Raw genomic sequence first — 22,325 nt, forward strand, 5'->3', positions numbered from 1 at the left:
ACCGAGGGAGCGTTGTGACAGTACCATGAGTCTTGTACTTCTTTATAATAGAAACAATAGTTGAAAATGGGATACTGAAATGCTTGGAAATCATCTTGTATCCTTCTCCTGCTTTATGACAATAAATAATTTTCTGTCTAAGGTCTTCAGATAGCTCTTTACTTTTTCCCATATCGACTTATTGGTAAGGACAGCAATCATCCTTTGCCTAACCCTTTTATAAGAATTGTTGCCTACAACCCAGACTTTTCTAGAATTAGGTTCTGCATTATCATATTGAAATGTATAGAACCTTATATAGCATCAAAGAATGTGAATACTTTTGAATTAGCATTTTTGGAGTTTTGCTAAATAAAATGCTGAAATAAATAATTGTAGATTATTTTTAACTTTTTTTTCCCTCATCCACAAAAGCAAAACATTTGCTACAAAAGATTTTTCCTTCCTTTTTCCTATAATTATTTGTTTTCAAGAAATTTCTAGAAATTAGAAATTTCCATTGGGGTATGAAAACTTTTGACTACAACTGTGATTGCAAAATGCTATAAAAATGTACCTGCCCCCTCCCCATTGTGCACATACACACAAACAAAGCAGAATATAACTTGTAGGATTGTGGTTTTATTTAACAGTGAACACAATCAATCAATTAGTGATTAACAGGGCAGATCCAGCCTTGCAGCTTGACTGGTTCATTAAATTCTTCAAGATACACAAAAGGTTCCTTGTGACCCCATCTCACCTCAACAAATGTATAACATACTTTAAGGAAATGTTCCTTTCAGTGCAGTTTACTAGCAAATATGTTCCACATTTAAGTAACACACTAACAGTACAACTATAATAAGCAATGTTTGGGAGCTATTCAAATATAAAAATAGCTTCTGCTTCTGTTTTCCGCTCTCTCTATAGCTGAATTCAACTCCTGATGTACAGGTGTTTTAGTTTGTTGCATCACAGATACAAAATCACTGCAAACTATTACTGCAGCTTAGTGGAATTCAGATTTTTCTTGATGTTCTTTCAGTTTTGTAACTGAACCCCAGATTTTGTATATCCTGTCAAGTTTCTCTGCATTTTATAGTGTTTTTCTACTGAAATGCATGCAATATTTACAGGTGGCTACATCAGATTATGCAAAGACATAACATTTGTTTTTTCTTTTGTTTATTTTTGCTATATGCTTATTTTTTAAACAGTTTACAGCTATTTCTCCTCATCTAACATCTTGTCCCATGATGGCTAACTCTCACTGAAAAATAAATACATCAATGAATTAATACATAGATTGCCATGAGAGTTACAGTCTGTATTTTATTTTAAAATAATAAAATATTGTACAGATAATCTCATATATAAGTATTTCATTTCTAGCACAAACATATTTGACAAGCTTCAAGTTCTAATAGTTTCACAAATTGATTGATTGTGCATGTCCAATAAATAACTAATATCGCTTCTGTTCAAATCTAGTAAAAATTATTTATTTATTATTTTTTTATTTATATTATTATTATTATTATTATTATTATAAATCTAAAGAAAATATGTAAATACGGTAAATGGCAAACGAGGTTAGCTACACTAAAATCAAAAGAAAAAAAAATGCCAGGGAAAGTTTGTCTTAAAGTTTATTGTGAAGTAAGCTTAACCTTTTTTTTTTAAAACATCCCAACAAGTGCTGTACACGACCACAAACTTGACTCAGAAGTAATTTTAACAATGAAAGAAAGTACATCTGTATTTATTTATATTGTGGCCACTGGAAAGATACACCAGGGAGCGGAGTTGAGACGACACGTTTTTTTTTTTTTTAGCCTTTCACTGACAGTGCAGATGTCCTGTGTTTTCATGCATAGTTCAGTCGATTGGCCTCGTTTCCACATCAAAGGTATGGCTTTTTGGCTGCAAGTCTTCCATAAAGGCCACTTCTGACCAGACTTCTCCAGACAGTAGATGGGTGTACCAGGGTCCCACTGTTTTCTGCCAATTCTGAGCTGATGGCATTGCTGGACATCTTCCGATTGCGAAGGGAAGTAAGCATGATGTGTCTTTCATCTGCTGCAGTAAGTTTCCTTGGCCGACCACTGTGTCTACGGTCCTCAATGTTACACGTTTCTTTGTGCTTCTTCAAAAGAGCTTGGACAGCACATCTGGAAACCCCTGTCTGCCTTGAAATTTCTGCCTGGGAGAGACCTTGCTGATGCAGTATAACTACTTTGTGACTTGTTGCTGTGCTCAGTCTTGCCATGGTGTATGTCTTTTGACAGTAAACTATCTTCACCAACCTCACCTTGTTAGCTGAGTTTGGCTCTTCCTCACGCAGTTTTATTCCTCCTACACAGCTGTTTCTGTTTCAGTTAATGATTGTGCTTCAACCTAGATCCAAAGATGGTATATATATATATATATATATATATATATATATATATATATATATATATATATATATATAATGATATATATATATATAATCTGTTGGTTTCTGTTTTGTAATTGGATAATTAACATGGCCTATCTCACTATCCCAAACTCACCTTTACCCCAATCTGACGGATCCTAATATATAATGTACATGAATTGTTTTTGTCTGCATAGCACGATATAAACATTGTAGACAGACATGAAAGCTAAAACAAATCCTTTATGGGAATTTGAGTATACTTCTGGATGCAGTGCCATTGTCAAAGAGATGCCAGAATGGCATTTTCCCGAATCAGAAATGGTTTATAATACCAATAAATAAATCTCACAAGTGATCACATTACAATAACTACCTATAAAAATTAAGCTGTATGATTTTTATTTAGTACTGATAACAGAAACGTAGGCACTGTCTTTGTCTTGCTTTTGAAAAACAGACACAATGAATGGTTAATTTGTAAGTCATTTAATTTTGATTGGGATTTTTTTTTTAAACAGACTTTTGCCAGCAAGACTTCAGGTAATTTAATTTTGTGTAACTATTTCTCTTAGAAATGGATAGGTTCTACACTGAGTGTACAAAACATTAGGAACACCTGCTCTTTCCATGAAATAGACTGACGAGGTGAATCCAGGTGAAAGCTATGATCCCTTATTGATGTAACCTGTTAAATCCACTTCAATCAGTGTAGATGATGGAGATACAGGTTAAAGAAGGATTTTTAATCCTTGACACAATTGAGACATGGATTGTGTATGTGTGCCATTCAGAGGGTAAATGGGCAAGACAAAATATTTAAGTGCCTTTGAACAGGGTATGGTAATAGGTGCCAGGCGTGCCGGTTCGAGTGTGTCAAGAACTGCAACGCTGCTGGATTTTTCACGCTCAGTTTTCCATGTGTATCAAGGATGGTCCACCACCCAAAAGACATTCAGCCAACGGCAGGCCAGTGGTTGAAAACGGTTCATTAATGAAAGAGGCCAAAGGAGGCTGACACGAATTGTGCAGAACAAAAGACGGGCTACAGTTAGTCAACTGACAGTCCAGCACAGCATTGTGCCGAAAGACCCATAAAAGAATGCACAACTCATCGTACCTTGACATGAATGGGGTATGGCAGCAGACGGCCTAACAGAGTTCCACTTCTTTCAGCAAAACACAAGAAACTGCGGTTGCAGTGGGCTAAGGAACAAAAACACTGGACACTGGAAGACTGGAAAAACATTGCCTGGTCTGATGAATCCCGGTTCCTGCTGTTTCACGCTGATGAGAGGACTAGGGTATGGAGAAAACCATATGAGTACATGCATCCATCATGCCGCATGTCAACATTGCAGGCTGGTGGTGGTGGTGTGATGGTGTGGGATGTGTTTTCATGGCACACATTGGGCCCCTTGATAAAAGTGGAACAACGTTTGAATTCCACAGGATGTCTGAACATCATTGCCAATCAGGTGCATCCCTTCATGGCAGCAGTGTATCCATCTGTTAATTGATTTTTTCAGCAGGATAATGCTCTATGCAACAAGGCTAGAATTGTTCAGGAATGGTTCCATGAACATGACAGTGGATTCAGCTTACTGCAATGGCCTGCCCAGTCACCAGATCTCAATCCAATTGAGCATCTGTGGGATGAGATGGAACAAGCTATTCAGAGTAAAGATTCACTACCAGCCAATTTGACACAACTGTGGGAAGCATTGGAGTCAACATGGGCCAGCATCCCCGTGGAACACTTTCGACACCTTGTAGAGTCCATGCTCCGCGAATTGAGGCTGTTCTGAGGGCAAAAAGGGGGTTTAACTCAATATTAGGAAGGTGTTCATGATGTTTTGTAGACTCAGTGTATATAACACATGTTTAAGATGTGTCATAAAGAAATACCTTGCCCTCAGTCAAATGTCTTTTTTTTGCCATCAGATAACATTGTTGCCTCAATATTGTTGTTATTCACTGCAATCCAATTAGATTGCTGAAATGTAACTACATATACAAAAACTTTTTGGCTTTCAAATGAAATCGATAAGCTTCGACTCTTCAAACTGCTGATTTATTTCTGCATTAATTTCATTTACACCTTTTAATAATACATGCTTTGTCTGCCAAGAACAAACTTTAAAGAAGCCAATCTCCTGATGGCAACTGTGCAATTCTGACTATAGAGATTGTCTTTTGTTCTTTAACTGGTACAGCTGGGCACCAGATGCCAAAAATTGTAGACTACAAATGTGTATGTATCATGATAGAGAGAAAAGGCCAGCTGGTTCTTGTTAGTGTTCTTGTATGCAGCCATAGATTATTTGACATTTTCCACACGAAGGAATAAATTATGATCTGATTACCGCACTGTAGACTTTCTTACTCTGGACGGGTCAAGTTAGGTAGCATGAATGACTTCTTTGTGCGATTAGCCTATAAATAGTGGGAGACCTACAGTCAGCCCTACATAGTTCTCTGGAAGCCTGCAACATGAAACCTAGAGCCTGCCTCATTTTATGTTTTGCTCTCTGCCTCTGTCTTGGGGAAGGGCAAGACAAAAACAGCAAGAAAACTAGCAAAGAAGAGCCAGTCAAGTTCAACACCAAGAACCGAGATGCTTGTGAAATGACAGTGAGCGGGCAGGAGGATTTGAAACTCAAAATTACCTGCACCAAACCAGGCAGCTCCTACTGGTGTGAATACACTGGCAAGCCATCCATCTGCCGTTCCTTTAACACCAACCCCAAGCAGTACTGGCACCAGGTCAGCCTGGAACTGAGGAAAACCACCAACGCCTGCCAGGGCAGCTCAGTGCTGAAGCCAAACATGTGTCAAAAGGCTCCAGCTGATGCTCACATGAAACAAGTGGCTTCGAGCTTCAAGGCAGCTATGCAGAAACCTGCCCCTGTCAAACCTGCCCAAGCAAAGCCAGCCTCAAAAGCACCGCCAGTTAAGAAGGCTCAGAAACCAGCCCAGATCAAACCAAGTCCGAGCAGTCAGAGTGAGGCCGACAAGATGGCAGAGGAGCACTGCTGGGAGTCTCTTCAGGGCATTTGCTCCTACTTCATTGGCCTATTCCAAGGTTAAAAACAGGTGAGGTGCCTTTCAAATTCTAGTCAATTCTAGGAGATATAATAATGGTTCATAACACACAGGAGTGGGGGCTGGGGGTCCTTAAAATATTGTTGTTGGTGGTATTTCACCCATAACCAAAACTAAGGTAAAATAAATACATGTTTTCTGCAGATATGATGCCTTTTATTAGACCAGTGACATCAGTCCACACTAATAATTCACCTTATTTGTGAACCAGAATAACTATTACATTATATAAGGTCAAACTTAGAAGAAACTAAGCCAAGTAGACAAACATTTTGCCGAAGCGTAAACTGATGATGGCATAAACTGAAATGTTTGGGGAAAGAAAGTGGGAGTCTACATTACATTATATGATATTTTTGATTGAGTGTTTGACATTACAGATAAATTAAGTTTGATGTGGGTTGTGCACAAGAATCTGAAGGGGTTAATAAATTATGTATTTTAATACCTGAAAAATGCTGTTATTTTCCAGTACTGAGCTTCATTATAAAAAAATTAGCACCAGGGGAAGTGCATTCACACATACACACACACTCAAGCTGTCCACCACTAACCCCTTTTAATGTGACAAGTAATGTGAATGTCTGTGAAAGACAGTGTTGTACCTAAATCAGTGTTAGTCTGGAACAAGACACAAGTCACAGACACATAAAAGCTATTCATTTACTGGGAACTGGAAGATTGTGCTTTCTGTGTTTCAGGTCAGAATCCACTGCCAAGAAGATTTCAGACTCTGCTTTACTTTATTCAGGATGGGATCACTTGGACACAGTCCACTTTATAGGCTCCACTAGCATAATTACAATAAGAAGTAATATATATAATCATCAATGTTAATAACTTACTGTCAATAAAGTCTGTTTCTTTTTGTAATTGTTTGTGTGTCTATTACTGAAGCATACATTCAAAGATGTGAATAACCCATGATTTCAGTATTATGGAAAAGTATACCCACAGCATTTAAAAGCTTAACCAGTCAGGTGACAGAACTGTCCTGCAAGGCGTTAACTAAACGAATGCCACAACTGAATGAGTCGTTTTCAAGATGTACTTAAAATGTTAGCTGTGCTATTCTTCCAGCACACTATAAGGACATCTCTGCTACACTTCTCCCTGCAGTAAGAGCTATTCTGATATAGGACAGTGGACCCTTATGAGTTACAACTAGCTTTAGTACTATTAAGCATCTCTTTAATAGTAAATAAGAAGCCCAAATCTGCCTCACAATACCATATGAATAGTCCATGGCATTCACTAGAAATTTGCTACATGACAGAAATTTTTAAGATCTGGCACCTACCGAGCAATTTGTCTAGTACCTTTACTGTCCACATGGTGGAGCTATGACTTAATTAAACAAAACAAAAACATCTAAAGGAGCCTCAGTTCTGAAGAATTCCTTTTAAATACCTTATTTTAAATATAACAACAGAATAATAAAATAAACAATAAAAGAAACCAAAATTAAATGAGAAACGTTTTGAACTGAAGCTTTTTTCAATGACCTTTTTTTTTTTTTTTTTTTTTTTGGACATTAAGTCTGCCGAGGTGTGAGTGGCTAGTTAGGGAAGTAGATACGAGTGTCAAAAGTAATTATTAGCAGATGAGAATTAAAAGGCTTGATTGAAGAGGAGTACACATTCAAATTCAAAATAAGAGAGGGTGGGGGGTGAGGGGGTCACATGTACTGCAGGGCTTCATATTTTCTGGTAAAACTATGTTATTTTGTTGATTCCAAATGGGTTATTATTTATTAGCTGTGATAGTGCTTGTTGACAGTGAAAAAGATGTTGAAACGTTTGTCATTGACTGTTGGCTTCTTTTAGTATTTCTGTATAACAGTCATTTCAGTAAGGATGTGCTCGTGGGACTTGTCTTAATCATAAGAAAAAAGGAGGCCCCTGCTGGTGAAAGAGGGTACTTCACTTAACCATGCAAAGTGGGTGTAATGGTGGTGGGATAGATGTGTAACATTTCTGACCCCCAGCCTTAAAGAGGGAGTAAATTCAAATTACATTTTCTTATTTATGTATGTATTTTGTTACTGTTTCCCTGCCTTCTTATGATGGTTTAATGAGCGTCAGCACCATCCAGAGCACATCAGTGTATATAACATTGATATATACAGGTTAAAGAAGGATTTTTAAGCCTTGACACAACTGAGACATGGATTGTGTATGTGTACCATTCAGAGGGTAAATGGGCAAGACAAAAGATTTAAGTGCCTTTGAACGGGGTATGGTAGTAGGTGCCAGGCATGCCGGTTTGAGTGTGTTAAGAACTGCAACGCTGCTGGCTTTTTCACACTCAGCAGTTTTCCATGTGTATCAAGGATGGTCCACCACCCAAAGAACATCCAGCCAACGGCAGGCCAGAGGTCAAAAACGGCCCATTGATGAAAGAGGCCAAAGAAAGCTGACACGAATTGTGCAGAGCAACAGACAGGCTACAGTTAGTTAACTGACAGTCCAGTACAACATTGGTGCCAAAAGACCCATAAAAGAATGCACAACTCCTCATACCTTGACACTAATGGGGTATGGCAGCCGACGACCTAACAGAGTTCCACTTCTTTCAGCAAAACACAAGAAACTGCGGTTGCAGTGGGCTAAGGAACAAAAACACTGGACACTGGAGGATTGGAAAAACATTGCCTGGTCTGATAAATCCCGGTTCCTACTGTTTCTTGCTGATGGGAGAACTAGGGTATGGAGAAAACCACTTGAGTACATGCATCCATCATGCCTTATGATAACATTGCAGGCTGGTGGTGGTGATGTGGGGTGTGTTTTCATGGCACACATTGAGCTTCTTGATAAAAGTAGAGCAACGTTTGAATGCCACAGGATATCTGAACATCTCTGCCAATCAGGTGCATCCCTTCATGGCAGCAGTGTATCCATCTGCTAATGGATTTTTTCAGAAGGATAATGTCCCATGCCACAAGGCTAGGATTGTCCAGGAATGGTTCCATGAACATGACAGACAGTGAGTTCAGCTTACTGCAGTGACCTGCCCAGTCACCAGATCTCAATCCAATTGAGCATCTGTGGGATGAGATGGAACAAGCTATTCGGAGTAGAGATCCACTACCAGCCAACTTGACACAACTGTGGGAAGCATTGGAGTCAACATGGGCCAGCATCCCTGTGGAACGCTTTCGACACCTTGCAGAGTCCATGCCCTGACGAACTGAGGCTGTTCTGAGGGCAAAAGGGGGTGCAACTCAATATTAGGAAGGTGTTCCTAATGTTTTGTACACTGTGTGTGTGTGTGTGTGGTGTGTGTGTGTGTGTGTGTGTGTGTGTGTGTGTGTGTGTGTGTGTGTGTGTGTGTGTGTGTGTGTGTGTGTGTGTGTGTATATATATATGCACTTGTTCTTGGCTCAATCTTAACGGCATTAATCTGCATGACGAAGCTAGGATACAATAAAATGATGGGGGACGTGTTTTCAATCCTGCACCCTGACACTACATTTTAATTAGATTAAAATAAGTTAAAAAGCCATTTTGAAAGGCAGAATTGATCCCAGATTATAATTTATTAATCACTTTCACAAGGAGAAAATGCTTTTACTTACAATTATTAACTTATATTACTGGAAAACTAAGTACATTGCAATGAATTGTATATTCTCAAATTCCTACCTTTTTATTGCCAGGTTGAAGCAGAGTCCATCATTTTATACTGCATTAGTATCCATAATAGTTTACAAATAGTTGATTTAACACCTACTCTCATGTAATGGAAGTCATAAACACACTAACATTCACAGTTTGTATTCTGGAGGTGAGAAATGTTAAGATTGAAAAACGTTTCCGAGAAAAGGCTATTCATACATGCTTTATCATGCACTCGTGTTTGACAGACAAGCCCACCTTCAGCTTCTGACAGGACTTGTTTCAACAAAACAAACGGCTGACGCGCGCGTTGTAGAATGAAGCACCACTTAGGTATTCACGGCTTTGTGTTGTAGTATCTGGCGATGTGTTTAGTAGGCGTGACAAGTATGTATAAATGCAACACGCCGCAGCTTCAGGTACAAGAACTCCTGCATCCGAATTCTTGGCACTTGCACTAAATCACAGGTAGGGATTTTTGTGACATTGCAGTGGTAAGTTTGTTTGACTTATACTTAAAATATGTAATACACTTTACACGGTATATACTTTTCAAACGTGTGTTGAAGTCTTATGTGTTTGTTGAGTTTAAGTGACGAGAGAGAAAGCTGAAAACCTGAGTAAATGCGCATTTGCTTGACGACTACAGTAAACTTACAAAGATTAAACATATACAAACAAACAAACAAATAAATAATAAAGAGACCTACACCATACATGTGACATGTTGGTACAACTTCATATATATATATATATATATATATATATATATATATATATATATAGTATATATAATATATATATATATAGAATTCTTTTACATTATCCTTTTATAGCAAAGAATTATTAAGTAATGTACATAGGAAAAGAAAAGCAAATATTCATGTAAAATCAATCAAAAGCAATATACATTCTTCTTCTTCTTCTTCTTCTTCTTCTTCTTCTTCTTCTTCTTCTTCTTCTTCTTATTATTATTATTATTATTATTATTACAGGTCCCCAACCAAAAATAAGGCTAGAGGAAGCATGGTTAAAAATATCGCACTGATCCTGGTCATCCTGTGCCTCGCGCAGCTGCTCCTTGTAGCGGAATGCGAGAAGCAGGAGAGTGGGAAGAGGCGGAAGAAGGAAGGCAAGGATAAAACCCGAAGCGACGGTGAAGGGGGGTCCCGTCCAGAAAAGCACGAGGCAGGACCAAAAGAAAAGAAGGAGAGAGGACAGAAATCATCCATGCAGGGCAAGTTTACCACTAAGGATAAGGCGCAGTGCACATGGTCAGTGGCTGAGGGAGACACATTTAGCCTGAGGGTGAACTGCAAAAAGAGCGAGGAGAGCTACGCCTGTGAATACGTGGGAAGACCTTCAGCCTGTACTCAGTATGCTTCCAATTCGAAATCCTACTGGAAACAGATTTCAAGAGCCCTGAAAAAGCAGAAGAACCTGTGCAAGGATGCGTCGTCTGTGTTGAAGGCGGACATGTGCAAGAAAGCGCCCGGAGACGCGCACTTTACGCTTAGTGAACATTCCCTGTCAACTGCAAAGCAGAACACGCCCCCGACTGTGCCGGAGAACGCCCCAGCACCAGCGGTAACCCCGAAAGGGAACAACTGCACGGAGAGCATAGACCAGAAGAAGTTAGCTGAAGAGTACTGCAGTGGATCGTGGAGCTCACTATGCACTTTCTTTATCTCCATGGTACAGGACTGCTGAGAGTCTTATTTTATTAGGCCTGTTGTATATAAATAGCCCACTGACAGAGGCACTTCTGTGATTCCTTTATATCGTAATATAAAATATATTCAAGTCACATAGTCATAGATAAACACAGTTTAAACAAACAAACAAAAAAGTACATATATATGTATGAACCCTAAAACTGTCTTGGAAAAGTTATATGTTCTGTTGATAGCACTAATAAAAGTGCACAGTTTTCTAATTATGTACCTCCCTAATTGATTTTTAATTTAATGGTTGCCATGTATTTCGTATTTTAATGTGGTCGAACTATTCTGTCCAGTTAAGTTGTATAATGCTAATAAATAAACTTAGTTTTTATACACCTTGGCATTGTGTTTCTTTTTTTGGTGACGGTTACAAAGGGTTTACTTAGATCATTCCTGGTTTATTAAATAGTGAAATATATTTAAAAGAAACAATAGGACAGAAAGGAGGAGAGTACATAAGTGAGACTGAGCCAATACTTAACAGGAGACATGTGAGAACATCATGGATTTTGTAAATCTGTTCTGTGTTGAAAGTCAGCAGTTCACTTGTTAAAGAAACACCTCTCACAAATATTACTCCTACTACTAAAGTAGTTTTGGTTCGAACTTTATGCAAGATTTATTCCCACATATGCAGGTGTTACATAATAGAAAGCAATATTAACTTTCTACTGTTGGCTAAACACGGACGCTCATTCTTGTGGTTACATCTTTATCAACTGATAAATCACCCACACCAGCAGTACCTCTGTGAGTCAGATGTTTTATAGACAGTCCTATTCAGGAATGGTTTACCTGTTGGGCAGGTCTGTGGAATTCAGTGCCCTGTTTGTAAAGCCAGTCACTTGGTTACTGTACTTCAAGCTGATTTGCTTAGCCTCTACCCACAGTTGGCATGGAACACTTCAAATAACTGGAACACACTGTAACTTTTGATTTGCAGGAAGTAGTAGTTTGTTTAAGTAGTTTTATTTTGTTAAAATTACTTGCTATAGATTGGAAATTGGCTACAGGTATTTGCATCCCAGTGGAATCCTTTATTTACTGCAAAAGTACAAAACCTCCACCATGTAGTGAGAGTCTACTATCATTTCTGACTCAGATTCTGCATTTGGTAAAAGCTGGCCAAACAGCAGATTCTAAAACAATGTTGATTTGCGAAGGATATGGTGAAGTAATGTGTTCTGAAAGAAAACAGAAGCCTAGTGTGGTTATTGTGGCATAATTATGTTAACACTGTGTGTACATCACAGACAATGTATATAAGTAGGAGGAATCACAGTGTAAATATAACTAGGACCACATCCCCCTCTGGCACAGAGACTCAACACGTAGAGGAACAAGGACATTTGTTCATAAGATGATGTGACAGTGTAGCATCACAGCTGTTAGTGGCAGGGAGAGACTCAGAACACAGAAGCTGCAGTGAAGCGCTATCGCGCACATTTAATAAATACTAAACAAAACATATTAACAAAACAAATAGCATAAGGGCCAAAACAAAAGGTCTATACAAAAACTCACGGCCATAAACAGGACAGCAACACTCGCACGCACACACATATTCCCATATTTGTGAGGAATTCTCATTTACTCTCACTATATTTGTAACCTCCAGTCAGCCAAAACTCCACACAGGGTGAAAGTCGACAACAAACTAAATATTTTGGCACTTTCATAATTTTTTTAAGGCATATTTAGTTCTTAAAAACGTTGTTTTCTTCAGGTGTTACTATCTTCGTGGGGACATTCTCTCAAATTTTGCATGGGTGCTGAAATGCCCTGTCAATCACATGCGCCTTGTTCAGACACACTTGGATTTCAAAGAATCCTATGTCAAAAAAGTGCTCCATTTTGATGTAAGTGCATAGGTAAAACTATTTAAATTTGATAAAACTAGCAATAAACTACCCCTTTTAATAACTGATCTCTCTCTTCTTGTTTTCCAGCCAGCTTTTTAGGGTTATGACAATGAATTCAGATCATTTGCCTTTGCACTTGTTTAAATCAGAGGTTTAACATTGAGATTGAGACACAGTTTTGAATGTTGTATTGAAATGAGTATCTATCGGAGCTGCAATGAAGATGAAAGACTTTCAGAACATTTCAGTGAAGATACATCCGTGTTATAACATTGATTCACAAAAAGGATGTAGAAAGGGGCTGAACCTCACCCCTTGCAATGTGGCAAGTCTCCTATGTATAGAACGCATATCAGTTTGGGTCTTAAGATCAAACAACAAATGTTACATTACAAACCACTTTTTTCCCCTTTCTATTCACATACTGCTGCTGCATTTGTATGCAGGTGACCTTATTTCATTAAATACATTACCATTATTGGCCCCTATGTGTAAATAAATTGGATGTTATCTAGTGATTTTACCAAAGAAGTGAAAACCTTAGTGTAGCGTAGTGATTTTATCACTGGTGAGACTGCATTTAGAATACCATGTTCAAAATGAAGTGGACACAGTAGGAGACTCTTTTTTAAACAGAGAGAGGTGATTAATAGGATCCTTTTTATCCCTTAACAAAGTTTTGAGAGCAACCAGCTACTAGCTTCCCTTTGTTCATTTTCTTATGTCTTCATGTAGCCAGAGGCAGAGAATATTCTTTAGAACTTCATACTACTGACCTGAATGGCTAGTTTTTATTAACTTTGCGCCTCTTTGAAATCCTGCTATTATGAATACCTTGCAAGGCTTCATTGCGAATAAAAACCAATTTGAAGCAAACTTTATATTAAAAAAGTGTAAATTCTGTACATTCCAAGTTGTGCAAGTATGTTATCACATGAATTTGTTGTGCAACTGCATAGAAGGCTATTAAATTAGGCCAAAAACTGAGATACCTTCAGGCATTTCATTTAATTGAACTCTTAGATGTGGATTAAAAGCTGAGAAGATTGTATTAGAATCATCATTTGTATTTCCACCAAGGGTGGTAAATATAGTGAACTAATGTGGAAAAGATATATGTTATTGCAACGTGTGTTATAAATATAGTGTATACTGTATAATATTGTTACTACAGCACTGCTTTCTTTTTCCAAAATAGCAAGCACCATAATTATCGCTGTCACAAGCATGATGAATGGGAGTTCAAACTTGAGTACTCAAAGAACATCAGTATGCTGGAACAAGGGTCTGAAATAGCCAGGTGTTTTAATGTTTTTTATTCTTAAACTTCACATCATAACTAAGATGCTACAACAGAAAATGATATACAAAGTGAATCTAAACAAGAAGAAACATATATTAGTCTAGTAATACTTCACACCCATATCTATCGGCTCTGTTGTCTCTAAATGCACGGTAATTACAATACCAACCCTTACCAAAAGAATCCCATAAAAACAAGTTGAGTGAGTGCAGGCCCATCAGCCCATCTATGCTGGAATGTATTCTAATAGCTGATTGATCCAAAACTTCTTAAAGAATCGCAAAGATTCAGCAGCAACATGGCTTGGTAAATCATTCCACACACTCACCACTCAGTGTGAAAAAGGCTGTAGCTTTGAATGTAGGTCAACCCACCCTGGGAAGGTATGTTGACATTACTGGTTTGAGTTGTTGACTGTCATCAAACCAGCATTGAACTGGATTGCTTTCTTTATTTACAGGGGTAAACCTATAAAGTTTAGGTATATTAACCTACAGAATATTGAAACATATCAGGCAGGATACGTGCTGTAGTGTTTATAGCCGTGCATATTGGCAGTGTGGCTGTCACCAGTTCTTAAAGGGGTTCAGTTAGTGTAGCAATACATCAAGCAGCCTGGAAGCGCACTGTTGAGTTAATAATTGGGGGTAAGTGTGGTACACATGTGTGATCAGTGTTGGGACGGCGGGCAGAGATTGTGTTGGAATTCTGTCAGTCAGTCAAGATTAAATCAATTATTAATACCAGCAAAGAGGCTTGGGAGGGCCAGACAGGCTCCAACTTGTATCATTAATACAAGTGCCTAGTACATTCATTGGGCAATCTACAAGCCAATTACTGGCAAGTTCTCATCAACCTATAAGGCAAATAAACCTACTTCACAAACACAGTCCTGAAGTGCCTTCGAATTACCACCTCCTCCCCAACCACCACCACCTCACACCCCAACCACCAACACCAACTCCCCAACAACCACCACCTCACTCCCCAACCACCACCACACACCCCAACCACCAACACCTCACACCCCAACCACCACCACCTCACACCCCAACCACCACCACCACCTCCCCAACCACCACCACCTCACTCCCCAACCACCACCACCCCACACCTCAACCACCACCACCTCACACCCCAGCCACCAACACCACCTCCCCAACCACCACCACCTCACTCCCCAACCACCACCACACACCCCAACCACCACCACCACCCCCCCAACCACCACCACCTCACACCCCAACCACCAACACCACCTCCCCAACCACCACCACCTCACTCCCCAACCACCACCACCTCACTCCCCAACCACCACCACCTCACTCCCCAACCACCACCACCTCACTCCCCAACCACCACCACCTCACTCCCCAACCACCACCACCTCACACCCCAACCACCAACACCTCACTCCCCAACCACCACCACCTCACACCCCAACCACCACCACCTCACTCCAACCAACCACCACCACCTCACTCCCCACCACCACCACCTCACTCCCCAACCACCACCACCTCACTCCCCAACCACCACCACCTCACTCCCCAACCACCACCACCATCACACTCCCCCAACCACCACCTCACACCCCCCCACCACCACCTCACACCCCAACCACCACCACTCACTCCCCAACCACCACCACCTCACTCCCCAACCACCAACCACCACCTCCCCACCCCACCACCACCACCACCACCTCACTCTCCAACCACCACCACCTCACTCCCCAACCACCACCACCTCACACCCCAACCACCAACACCACCTCCCCAACCACCACCACCTCACTCCCCAACCACCACCACCTCACTCCCCAACCACCACCACCTCACTCTCCAACCACCACCACACACCCCAACCACCACCACCTCACTCCCCAACCACCACCACCTCACTCCCCAACCACCACCACCTCACTCCCCAACCACCACCACCTCACTCCCCAACCACCACCACCTCACTCCCCAACCACCACCACCTCACTCCCCAACCACCACCACCTCACTCCCCAACCACCACCACCTCACACCCCAACCCCCACCCCCTCACCCCCCAACCACCACCACCTCACTCCCCAACCACCACCACCTCACCTCCCCAACCACCACCACCTCACACCCCAACCACCACCACCACCTCCCCAACCACCACCACCTCACTCCCCAACCACCACCACCTCACTCCCCAACCACCACCACCTCACTCCCCAACCACCACCACCTCACTCCCCAACCACCACCACCTCACTCCCCAACCACCACCACCTCCTCCCCCCAACCACCACCACCTCACTCACTCCAACCACCACCACCTCACTCTCCAACCACCACCACCTCACTCCCCAACCACCACCACCTCACTCCCCAACCACCACCACCTCACTCCCAGCCTTGTCCAGGGGGGACGGGGGGACGGGGTATACGATGCTCCTCTTCCTAATTGTTCACCAGGATGCACACGTCGCATAGAATTATTAATTTATTCTTTGTTTTTTAGCAGGCAGTACCTGAAGGATGAAGCTGTGCTCCAACTCTTTGTACTCTATTTTTCTTCACCCATTGTTGGTTCAATGTTTTATTGGGAATGTGTAAGTTTTGGGTTATTTAATTCAAGACTGTCCTGACTTTGTGAATAGGGCCCATAAAGGCAAGGCTCCTGCTGTTCTAAACTTTCACATTCCTGCTCTGAACTCGATACACTGAACTGCATGTCCCAAAAGACTTCCTGCTTTCAATTTTTTAAACAGAGCTTTTACCAAGAGTTACTGTAATACAACTCTGACCAGTGAGTGAAAGTAGCCTCTTCAGAATTCTGGGCCAATAAGATTAATTAGACTCAAACTCAGGCACAGCTATCAGGTCAGTTAGACTGTGGTCAGTGAGCCTGTGCTGTGCCTACAGACAGTGCAGTACATAACAGTTTCTCAATTTTTCAATACCCCTGTAACAAAAATATTTCCAGCCTGTAAAATGTCCCTGGGAATCTACTCAATCTATGCCCATTTACTGTGACACCAATGAACACTTTAAAACAGCTCAGAGTTCAGATCCACATTACAATATGTTGTTTACAAGCTGGTCTATAAAACAAGCTAATTACTATTATTATTATTATTATTATATTGCCCTTGTGGTGATTAAACACCCTCTTTAACATCCTGACCAGTATTATGGGATGCTAATCTCTGAAACCCATGAAATATAGCAAGATACAACGCCCCCCCCCCACCCCCCTTCAGTTTGAATAAATATGAACTTGTATTTATTTACAATACTTAATAGTCTGTTGAGCTAACATTGTTCTGTAACACCCATTACTTATATTACTAGATTTGAATACAGGTGTAATTTGATTCAAATGGTATTCATTGCAGTCTTCTAGTCTATGGTGGATACCGTGCAGCATGTCTATACAGACTATGGAATGGTCTTGTATTATTTAGATAAACCTATTATAAGGCAATAGCTGAAAAGTTTGCAACCCTGCTGGCTAATAATCCGTCCTTAATCTCTGGTCACCACAATCAGACTGCAGTCCCAGTGCTTGTCAAAGTTCCTTCATAAACAACCTTGAAAATGGTGCAAACTGTTCAAGCCATATCTTACGACTGTATTTGCCACACAGCACTGTACACATAACCAATACACTGGTTACCATTGTCAATTCTTTCATTTGAAATGTTTTATTTATTTATTTATTTATTTTTGACGTGACCTATAAGGTAATGCCTAAGTGTGTATCCAGTCTGATCTATTGCAAAATGTTTCCTGTTGGAATGCGTAACTATGAGTCACAGACTGTATAACAAGAGTAAATAAGTCTCCAACATTAATCCTTTAATGCTAGTAGCAGCGGCATTTCTAAATTGACTATCATTATATACAATGTGCCCACTCAAAACTTGCAGCTGCATGCAGTTCTAATTCAATTATTCTACACTAGCTGCCACCAGAAAACCTCAAGAATGTTACATTACAGTTACACAAATCCAGGAGATTTGCTTCCATTCATTCACACTGATTTGTATTTTTGCATGAGAAAACAATTCCTTTCTAGTAGCCTGCATGCTACTAAGATTGAATGTATACATTTGTAATGACGATACAAAACCGGATAAAGGAATAATAAGAACAAAAAAAACCTGACTTGCTTTAAATGTCATACACTGTACCATCATAGAACTTTTCAAAAGCATCACAAAGGCCTAAAAAAAACCTGAATTCCGATTGTGAAGCAGTATGTTTAAGAATACAGAAAACAATCACTTGACAAAAAAAGAAATATTAAAAAAAAAAAAAAAAGTACAATGTGCTCTTTGGATCAGTAGAATACCTTGTCCACCCAAGTGCTTAAGAGAAGGTCTGGCTGTACTTTTTAAACAATAAGAAACAGATCACAACAAAGGTTATATTTTGAATGTCTCTTTTTGATTCCTTCCTTGAGGGAGTAGGACACCTCCCAAGTCCTGCTTTATTAAAGACACTATTGTAAATTCAATGGCAATGATACTAACAAGTCTAGGCTCTCAGGACCATTTCAGAATTACAGAGTACCCCAGCTCAACATGTATCCTCACAATTTCTGTTCCAAAATGGGTGCCTACCCCAAGACCTAAATGCTGTTTTGGGACACTGCAGCCCACAACTAGCCCTTCTTCCCACTTAATACCCACCATTAGATGAATTCTGGATTGGCTAATCTGCACCAAAAGCACAGGGTATCCCCGACAGCTGGCAAATACCCAAATGCCATAAACAATAAAATAAAATTATTTACCTGTTGAAAATGGTGACAGGGTAATCACTTGTAAAGTGATTGAACTGACTTGTACATGTAGGATTGAAATATGGCAACATTTTGAAAATTGATCTAATAAGCTCTGCTTCTTTATTAAAATGATACAACTATCTGATTTAGGACTTTTGTGTTTTTCAGCAGGTTTCTGACTGCAGCTGAGCCTCTTGGATGTAAGATTTTGAAGTTTATAAAACAGGACAGGCAGCACATCTGCAGCAGATGTTTAGTGATTCGGGGGCATGTCAACTGAAAGCCTTGCCCTTGCTCATTTTAGGCTTCACTAGTGGATCAGATTTGTTTAGCAACACATATACTTAATTACATTCACAAAGGATCTGTGTAGCTCAACTCACAAATACAATTACCACTCTGTCATGGTTTGACTGCTTAATATAACTGCACTTCAAAATGGTGGCAGAGTTGTTTAATTATTGTGTTATATGTGAGCAGTCAAAGACAAATGCTATAAAGACACACTTAATGCCTGATTTCAACTGTAGTTTTGGAGCAGTAGTACTCAGAATGATTTTAAACCTAGACTGCACTTAACCTACTGGTTAAATTTTCTGTGGAGAAGTTATTAAGTTACATGGATATTCTTTCTAAAAACCAAGCCAAAACAGTATATAGTAAGTAAAGAGGAATTTTCCTGTGTTTGTGACAGCCAGTTTTGATTGTATCATAGCTACCGCCCAAACCAATAGTTTACACCTCGAAGACATGCTGCAGCCAGGTGAAACACGATTTTCAACAAGAGGAAATGAGGTGTTCCTATTTTCAATAGGCAGGGTAATTGGATGAATGGAATCACCATGTTTTCAGAAGACCAATCACATGTCTGGTACTGATAATCTCCTGATTTTGGAGAACGCCTCTTTTGGTGTGGAATTTAATACTACCACAGAATAGTAAGAGCGATTTTTTTTTTTTAAAGCAATACAAGGGTACAAGCTTATTTTCTGTTAGCATTTAACCACAGCAGAATCAATGTATGTTAATTATATATCATAGTTTTTTTTTTTTATATAGTTAAGATATATTTTTAACAACTGTGATAGCTATCATGGTGTAATTCCACAACTCATAATTGTGAAATTGAATAAACAATAGCAGCTGTCTACAAAGTGCTAATTTTACAGTATTAAAAAACACCCAGATTGCATCAACCACTTATTTTTTAGGAGTAGTGCTTTGATAACCAAAGGCAGGTGGTTGATGCATTTCAGGGTGATCTACCAGTTCTGTAAAATACCCTAAAAATCCAACTGTGGTTAATATAGCACAGGTTGATCAAATCAAGCCCAAAGTCAAGTCCACAAATGTTTTAGGTAGTGCTGTGGGATGCTTACAGCTGTGGCGTATGCACAAAAATGTAGTCCTTTAATGCAAATTTATCAATCCATGGTTATTTTAACAGGAAATGCATTTGAAAAGATCAATACGCAAATAAATGACTTGCCTGTGACAGAAGCATGTCTGGACAGGTTAATAGAATGGGAAGGGATTTTCCACTCAGATGTAACCCCTTGTAGGCAAAATATTTCTTTCTCTAACAAAAAGAGGGAAGATAAAAAGTAAATGTCCCTGTAACCTGGTCTGTTTGACTTCAGCGTACAATTACAATCACACCACCTTTGGCACCTTCTTGTTTGACATTTTAAAGACATGCTTTCAAATTAGTGAGACAATACTGGTGTGTAAACTAGAAAGCTGAAGAATAACTATGAGAGTACAGCTGAAATGGTCATTTATGTAATGTACAAAATGTTTTTCATTTCAAAGTACCTTGGTGGGCAGCTTGACATGACGGTTAGTCCTTGTATATATATATATATATATATATATATATATATATATATATATATATATATATATATATATATATATATATGTTAGGCTATTGTGGACCTGCATTGGATGGCCACGAACAAATATTCTCTAGCATTCCTTTTCCTTATGACACCAATGTGTTCACTCATTTTCCAAAATATATATATTTTGTTGATTTACAATTTTAGCACACCAGCACTATTCTGTGATTTGTCATGCAGACTTTAAAATTTAACATACCAAATACTAGACCATAAACTTGGGCAAAATGTATACCCAGGTTCCATTACACCTAGATTACTTCAATAAACGATTCAGGAATATAGGTTTCAAATTTAAGATATTTAACAGCATCGTATTTCTGGATGATTAAGGCCATTTTATATAATTTGGAAAAATCAACATTAGAAAAATATCATTAGATAATGCACACAAATCAGCTGTGCTGAAAACACACCCTTCACTTAAGTAGCCTATTACAGTATTTAGTAGATCCTGGTAACACTATGTAACACAATTTTTGTTCCTGGGTAGTAAGTGTTATTTCCTAATTGCTTACGCCTCGAAAGTATAGAAAATGGCAATTATTCCCCACAAACTTTTGTGACCAGGACAGCGCTATTTTGAAATGTACCTATTTCCAATGAGAAAACAACATATGAATCCAAATTAACATGTATTTATACTAAAGTAATACAAAAATGACTACAAAAGATTTAGAAGTGAGTAGTTTTTCAAGATTTACGATTATACTGTAAATCACTTTCACGAATCAGCCCCCAAATGTAGTCTCCCATCATGTTCTCGTTATACTGTCCTTGGTAGTGGCGTTCAAAGTCCAGTATATCCTGGTGGAAGCACTCGCCTTGCTCCTCCGAGTACGCTCCCATGTTCTCCTTGAATTTAACAAGATGAGCATCAAGGATATGGACTTTGAGGGACATCCTACAGCCCATTGTGCCGTACTTCTTCACCAGAGTCTCAACCAGCTCCACATAGTTTTTGGCCTTGTGATTGCCCAGGAAGCCCCGAACCACTGCGACAAAGCTGTTCCAAGCTGCCTTCTCCTTACTAGTGAACTTCTTGGGGAATTCATTGCACTCCAGGATTTTCTTTATCTGTGGTCCGACGAAGACACCGGCTTTGACCTTTGCCTCAGACAGCTTAGGGAAGAAGTCTTGAAGGTACTTGAAGGCTGCCGACTCCTTATCTAGAGCGCTGACAAATTGTTTCATAAGGCCCAATTTGATGTGCAGTGGTGGCATCAGCACCTTCCGGGGGTCCACCAGTGGCTTCCACTTGACGTTGTTCCTCCCCACAGACAACTCGGTCCACTGTGGCTAGTCCCGCCTGTGGTAGTGCGCCTTGGTGTGCCTGCTGTCCCAAAGGCAAAGATAGCAGGGAAACTTGGTAAAACCACCTTGGAGACCCATCAGGAATGCCACCATTTTGAAGTCTCCTATGACCTCCTAGAAAAATGCAGATATGTATCCACTTAGGCAGCTGGAACTAAACTGAACTGGTGGGCTTAAGGCCCCTGTATTTATACTACTATTTATATTACTGGAAAGTTCTAGAAAGTTCTAGAAGTTACTCCAAGTTTACTCAGCACTGAATCTATGTGGAATTTTCTGGAAAATAGGTAAATTTCAAAATATCACTGTCTTGATCACA

General features: G+C 39.7%; 2 protein-coding genes across 3 annotated transcripts; both read left to right on the forward strand.

The window, feature by feature from the left end:
• Positions 1-4,857: 4,857 nt before the first annotated feature.
• LOC121329908 (fibroblast growth factor-binding protein 2-like) lies at positions 4,858-6,379 on the forward strand. Its single transcript, XM_041275930.1, has 2 exons — positions 4,858-5,497; positions 6,208-6,379. Exon 1 carries the CDS (start codon positions 4,895-4,897, stop codon positions 5,489-5,491), a length of 597 nt encoding a protein of 198 aa, XP_041131864.1. The 5' UTR covers positions 4,858-4,894; the 3' UTR covers positions 5,492-5,497; positions 6,208-6,379.
• Positions 6,380-9,492: 3,113 nt separating this feature from the next.
• LOC121329916 (fibroblast growth factor-binding protein 1-like) lies at positions 9,493-11,183 on the forward strand. Of its 2 annotated transcripts, none has more exons than XM_041275943.1 (2): positions 9,493-9,594; positions 10,122-11,183. In XM_041275943.1, the coding sequence occupies exons 1-2, from the start codon at positions 9,524-9,526 to the stop codon at positions 10,834-10,836; spliced, it is 786 nt and encodes a 261-aa protein (XP_041131877.1). In that variant the 5' UTR covers positions 9,493-9,523; the 3' UTR covers positions 10,837-11,183. The 2 variants fall into 2 exon arrangements, with proteins under 2 accessions (XP_041131877.1, XP_041131887.1); XM_041275953.1 differs by having other exon boundaries at positions 9,523-9,620.
• Positions 11,184-22,325: the final 11,142 nt, after the last annotated feature.

Source organism: Polyodon spathula, chromosome 2 (genome assembly GCF_017654505.1).
Source record: "Polyodon spathula isolate WHYD16114869_AA chromosome 2, ASM1765450v1, whole genome shotgun sequence".
NCBI classification, from domain to species: domain Eukaryota; kingdom Metazoa; phylum Chordata; class Actinopteri; order Acipenseriformes; family Polyodontidae; genus Polyodon; species Polyodon spathula.

Coding starts and splice junctions, on each gene's coding strand:
- LOC121329908 (XM_041275930.1), top strand. CDS start 4,895: ATGAAACCTAGAGCCTGCCTCATTTTATGTTTTGCTCTCTGCCTCTGT.
- LOC121329916 (XM_041275943.1), top strand. CDS start 9,524: ATGCAACACGCCGCAGCTTCAGGTACAAGAACTCCTGCATCCGAATTC. Junction 9,595..10,121: donor GCACTTGCACTAAATCACAG/GTAGGGATTTTT, acceptor TTATTATTACAG/GTCCCCAACCAAAAATAAGG.